The sequence below is a fragment of the Tamandua tetradactyla genome, chromosome 20, assembly GCF_023851605.1.
Source record: "Tamandua tetradactyla isolate mTamTet1 chromosome 20, mTamTet1.pri, whole genome shotgun sequence".
Lineage (NCBI taxonomy): Eukaryota > Metazoa > Chordata > Mammalia > Pilosa > Myrmecophagidae > Tamandua > Tamandua tetradactyla.
The window spans coordinates 59,409,901-59,415,741 of NC_135346.1; the positions used below are offsets into that span (position 1 = coordinate 59,409,901).

Sequence of the window (5,841 nt, forward strand, 5' to 3'; positions counted from 1 at the left end):
ACCATTTACAATCACTGGAGAAAGTCAAATAATTAGGTATAAATCTAATAAAAACATAGAGGAATTGTATACTAAACAGTATGAAGTACCGATTAAAGAAGCTAAAGATCTAAGAAAGTGAAAAGGAAAACTACTGATATGAAAAGCAAAAAATAGTTCACTAAGTTTTGAAATATTGGAATATTTGGAATCGCTTATTTTAATAGAACTTCAAACCAAATTTGAGCAATCATACAAAGACTGTGTGAGCCAATAAATTCTTAAAGTTCTTTTATAATTCACTAAAAAATTTGCAGTAGTCCTTTAACCATGGAATTACCACACCATTGCAAGTGTTAGTAATAGGGTGGCGTATGGGAATCCTGTATTTTACACATGATTTTTCTGTAAACCCACAACTTCTTTGAATAAAAACAAAGGAGTGTTATGTTATATACAAACACATATATATTACCAAATAAAAAAGTTTTTTTAAAAAAGAAAATCTGTAAAGAAAAACAATCAAAAACATGTTCAGTTATTAACGAATGGAAAACTAAAGGAATGGTGAAACACAATTTTCCATACATTGATTTTTCAAAACTTTGAGAAAGTTTGAGAACATTTGACCCGGGGTGGGGGGTGGTGGTGGGGTGGGTAGGGGAAGCAAGCATTCTCAAACACTGCCGGTGGGAATGTAAATTGGTATAAAGTTTTGAGAGGGCAATTTGTGATCTCTTATCGGCAAAACTATGTCCGCCAGTAAAACTTTTTAGAAAATGTACAAGAATTTTTATTGTAGCATTATTTGTGAGAGCAAACAATTAGAGGGAAAGAAAGCCTAACATTCTTTCATCGGAGGATTTTTCTTTTTTTAAGGTGCATCCAAAACTATGCACTGTTGTTGCTGTTACTGTTAGAAAAATGAAGTAAAGACTTTCCGTCGAAAGGGAAACGTGAGTGCATTTCCACCAAACTTCCCTCCATAAGGCCAAGTGAAAACACCGGAGAGAACCAGAAACAAACAGGAAACCTTATCTTCTCTGCCAGGCAGTCTCTAATTCCGAAGAAAAGCTGCCAAATAGTGAAATGTGGTTAAAATCCAAAAAGGACAAGAAGGGCAGCCGATCGCACGCTGAGGGCAGAGCGTCCCCAAACTGGGCGACTGTCCGGAAGACCATCAATACCCCCTTCCTGGAAAGTGAGGGGTGGGGCCACGCGTGGACCGGCAACCTGGACACCTGCACCCAGGTCTGAAGACGAGCCCCCGCGGCCGGGATCGGGAGGTAAGCCCGCGTGGAGCGTGCGTGCGTGTGTGCGTGCGTGTGTTACACGGCGGGGGATGCTTGGGAGGACACAGACCAGATTTATAACCATAGCCACTTTTAAGGAATGAATGGGATTTGGGGGCAAAGGAGAAATGATAAGGGAAATTTGGGCTTTTACTTTACTATTCGAATATACTTCTTCGAGGGCAAATTTGTCCATTGCTTGTCGTTTTTTGAAGTGCATCTTTTGCAAACAGAAGCAAATTAAGAGTGGCCGAAGCTGTGTGGAGCAGAGTCAGGGATTCCAGGTTCGAATCCTGCTTTGCCCGTATTTCGTCCACGACCCTCCCCCCAACAAACTGCCTCAGTTTCATCATCTATAAAAAGCTGATAATCATCACCAGACACCCGGCAGCGAGTGAAAGAACTTTGCAATTCTGGGGCTCCCCCATCTCCGTCCCAAAACCGCGGCCCAATCAGGGACTGCCGCGCCGATGCCGCGGAGCATCTCGGGACTTGTAGTCCGCTCGGCGGGCCCCGCGGTCCCGGCAGGCCCCGCGGCGGTGGCGGCCGGGCTACGTGGCGCGCTCGGCGGCGGCTGCGCGGGCAGGTGGGGCAAGATGGCTGCGGAGCAGGCTCTGCGGGCTGTCGGGCCCCGGGTGGGGGCGGCGCGGGGCCGGGTGGCGCGGGGCTTCTTGCTGTTGTTGTGGTTTGCGGCCCGTGGCAGCGCGCTCTACTTCCACATCGGGGAGACGGAGAAGAAGTGCTTTATTGAGGAGATTCCGGACGAGACCATGGTCATAGGTGCGGGGTGAGGGGCATTTGGAACTAAGGCGCGCGGCCTCGGGGCGGGTGGTGCGGTCGAGGGAGGTCTCCAGTGCAGGGGAACCGCTTCGCGCTCTTCTGACCCGGGGCTCGCCTCGCTTCCCTCCAGGAAACTACCGGACGCAGTTGTACGACAAGCAGCGGGAGGAGTACCAGCCGGCCACCCCCGGGCTGGGCATGTTCGTGGAGGTGAAGGACCCTGAGGACAAGGTGAGCCAACCAGCCCCTTACCCCCACCGAGTCCTCCGCCCTGCGCTCCGGCGGGCGCTGGTGCTTCCCCTCCTACTTTCAGCATCAGCTAGACTGGGAAAGACGATTGGTGGTGTGGGAAGATCCCGGGCTTTCACACTAGGCCAAATTTGGGCAGCTGCTGTGCTAGCTCCTCCTCTCAACTCCTTACTCCTGACTTGTGCATGGCCCCAGCAAGTTCATTCACCTCCCCTGAGCCACTTTTTTGGTCTGTGAAACGGAAATGTACCTCTAGGTGCAATGGGTTTGGTAACTGGTGAGGGAGATCAAAGGGTGTTATCAACCCTAAAGTTGTGACGTCCAGATTTTAGAATTTCACAGAACAGGGTACTTTGCAAAAAAATGAGCAGCTTTTAATTTTGGTGGATAAAGACATTACAACGAAAACAACACATTTAAAAGAATATTTTTATTGATAAAACAACATACAAACACAAACATTCTTAACATACAAACATTCCATACATGGTATACAATTAGTGGCTCACGGTATCATGACATAATTGTGTATTCATCACCAAAAAACAATACATTTTAAAAAACCCTTTCTACTGTCACCCTTTGTCACTTTTGATAAGAAAAATAAACATAGTTTCACAACAAAAGAATTGAAGGGCATAAGTTACTAATGAAGGGCAGTCCTTACCAAGAGCAGTCACTTGCCAACCTGACACCAGCCTCTTCACCGTGGCCTCTGCTGTTTCTCAGGCACGCATCTGATAGCTACTGCCAGGCAGCTTTGGGCCATTTAGTGTTTAGAGGTGTCCAGGGCTCTACATGTCGACTTTAATGGAATGTAGGGCCTGCAGCAGTTTCTTTCCAGTCCATCAATACAGCCTCATGCTCACTGAAGACCCTCCCCTTCCGACAGGTGATCCTGGCCCGGCAGTATGGCTCTGAGGGCAGGTTCACCTTTACCTCACACACTCCGGGTGAGCATCAGATCTGTCTTCACTCCAATTCCACCAAGTTCTCCCTGTTTGCTGGAGGCATGCTGGTAAGTGGATCCATGTGGGACTAGCAGCTTTAAAAAAATTTTTTTTTTTTTAGTTTTTAGCAAAGGCAGGCACCAGGAATTGAACCTGGGTCTCCGATATGGCAGGCGAGAACTCTGTCTGCTGTGCCACTGTAGCCCGCCCTTCTAGCAGCTTTTTCAGCATCTAGCCCCTGTCAGGACTGGGGACTCGTGGTTCTGTGAGTGTGGGATAAACATGCAGGACTTTGTGTCTCCTAAGAAAACTGGGTTTCCAATAAGCATCAGGGGCTGAGCTCTTGGTATATCCTTCAGTCAGAGCATCAGTCTAGGCTCATGGTTCTTGCCCATGTGCTCAGCATCCCTTAGTGTTGGGTAATAAACAAATGAAGGAAATTGGGGAGGGGGGTCAGTTGTCAGTCCCTGGCAGGAGGACAGAGCAGGGCTGCCTGATTCCTTTGATCTTCCTTGCCTTTCCCCAGAGGGTTCACCTGGACATCCAGGTGGGTGAACATGCCAATGACTATGCAGAAATTGCTGCCAAAGACAAGTTGAGTGAGTTACAGCTACGAGTGAGACAGCTGGTGGAACAAGTGGAGCAGATCCAGAAAGAGCAGAACTACCAGAGGGTGAGTGGTGGGTTTCTTCACAGTAGCTACCTACTGGCTCAGCTAAGAACTGCATGTCAGATTCTTTATGACCCTACCTCCACGTCCAACAAGGGACTTAGCTGTGCACCTTTACCATTCACTGCAAGTCTAGGAGGTGGGATGGGTGTTATTATTTCCCCTTTGTTATTGGGGACCCTGACTCTAAGAGGCTGTAATTGCCCTAAATCACATAGTAAGTGTGATTACCCCTGGGTACTGTTTCCATGAGCAGGCATCTCAGACTCACCTGTGCCCAGGAGGCAGGCAGGAACCATGTGCTACCCTGTGGCCAGATGGCTGTTAGGGCAGTGAGCTTTCTAAACAGAAACAGCTGCTGCTCAGTGCCAGTGGAGGGCTGGACTGCCTTGTAGAAATGTGGACCTTGGGTTGTCAGAGCTTCCAACTGCCTCAGACAGACCTGGGAAAAACGAGTGGGTTTGTCTGAGCCCTTCTGATTGGTGAGGGTGAAAACAATCTCAGATGGTCTCCTGGGCTGGCTCTTAGGCTCTTTGCAGGCACTTAGCTGGAATCTGGGCAAAGCTGGCTGCCCCTGGGGCATCCTTGGGGGCTGGGAACCCAGAAGCTCTACCAGCCCACGTGGAGCCCAGCCAACATAGGCTCTCCTTCATTCTCCCCTCCCACAGTGGCGAGAAGAGCGTTTCCGGCAGACCAGCGAGAGCACCAACCAGCGAGTGCTGTGGTGGTCTATTTTGCAGACCCTCATCCTTGTGGCCATTGGTGTCTGGCAGATGCGACATCTCAAGAGTTTCTTTGAAGCCAAGAAGCTGGTTTAGCCATCCCAGGCCTCACAGGCCATCCTTCCTCCCAGGCTGGGGGAGAATGGACTTCCTGGAACTGATTTCTCTCTGGCGGGAGGACTCGTTCCCAGCTACGGATGCTCTGGAGGGGAGGGGGACCAGCGACATCTCCAGGCACAAGCTGAGGGCAGCAGTTTGGCTGGCTGTTACTTAGAAGGTGGTGGGACAAATTCCTGCCCCTTTCCTCTGGGCTCTGGGCCCTTTGCAGTAATCTCCCAGGGGCTGGTAAAGCCACTGGGAGCCCCATTGACACCTCAGAATCACAGTGTTAATTGATCAGGGATGTAGGGCTGCTTTCCGGGGTGGGATGGAAGTAGGGGTTGGGGGGTTGGGCAAGCCAGTCTTCCTTCTTTTGCTGACTTGGGATTTTAAGCAGGTCAAATGTGGTTCTGACTTCCTGCCATCCTGGGTACCTCATTTCAGCCTAGGCTCAGCCTGCTGATCCAGGATGTGTGTATCTTTTGAGGGTGGGGTAGAGGGTTAAGTGACTCCAGCTTCTTCATTTGGTTTTTTCTTTCTGGGGTTAGAGAAACTGGGGATATGTCAAGCAGAGGCCTTGGTGCTGGTTGGGGATGGGGCCTGCAGAGTCTTCGTTATTGATTTCATTTTCAATAACTCTTAAGTTTGTTATATTGGTTTCCCAATTAAAAAAAAATTAACTTCTTGTCCATTTTGTTACTCTATGTAAAGTTACTCTACATTTGGTGGATATAAGCGTGGTGCTTCAGAGAGGCTTTTCCAGTGGGCAGGGTACTTCACATTCCAGAGTGAATCCCATCAGTGAATTGCATTCTTTCCATCCTCTCCATAGCTTCCTGGGGTAGGGGATAGTAGGCTTGCCCAAGACCACCCAACATGTAAATTGTAGGGTTGGAGCTCAAATCCACACCATTCCCTTGGCCCCAGCTCCCTTGTGAAGTGCCCTCCCTGCCTTTCCTGAAAAAGTGGACAACTGTCATGGGTGCTGCAGGAATGTGCCTGGTAATGGAAGGCAGTGTCCACTGAGCAGAGGAGTGCTACAGCTGTGGGAAGGACAGAAAATTCACTGGGCTGGTGGGAATGATAATGATGGGGCTTAA

The 5,841-nt window shown here is 49.2% G+C and overlaps 1 protein-coding gene across 1 annotated transcript; it reads left to right on the forward strand.

Moving 5' to 3' along the window:
• Window positions 1-1,846: 1,846 nt before the first annotated feature.
• Window positions 1,847-5,432, forward strand: TMED9 (transmembrane p24 trafficking protein 9). The gene is made up of 5 exons (XM_077137800.1): window positions 1,847-2,051; window positions 2,182-2,282; window positions 3,193-3,318; window positions 3,777-3,923; window positions 4,589-5,432. The coding sequence occupies exons 1-5, from the start codon at window positions 1,868-1,870 to the stop codon at window positions 4,736-4,738; spliced, it is 708 nt and encodes a 235-aa protein (XP_076993915.1). The 5' UTR covers window positions 1,847-1,867; the 3' UTR covers window positions 4,739-5,432.
• Window positions 5,433-5,841: the final 409 nt, after the last annotated feature.

Coding starts and splice junctions, on each gene's coding strand:
- TMED9 (XM_077137800.1), top strand. CDS start 1,868: ATGGCTGCGGAGCAGGCTCTGCGGGCTGTCGGGCCCCGGGTGGGGGCG. Junction 2,052..2,181: donor GGACGAGACCATGGTCATAG/GTGCGGGGTGAG, acceptor GCTTCCCTCCAG/GAAACTACCGGACGCAGTTG. Junction 3,924..4,588: donor AAGAGCAGAACTACCAGAGG/GTGAGTGGTGGG, acceptor CCCCTCCCACAG/TGGCGAGAAGAGCGTTTCCG.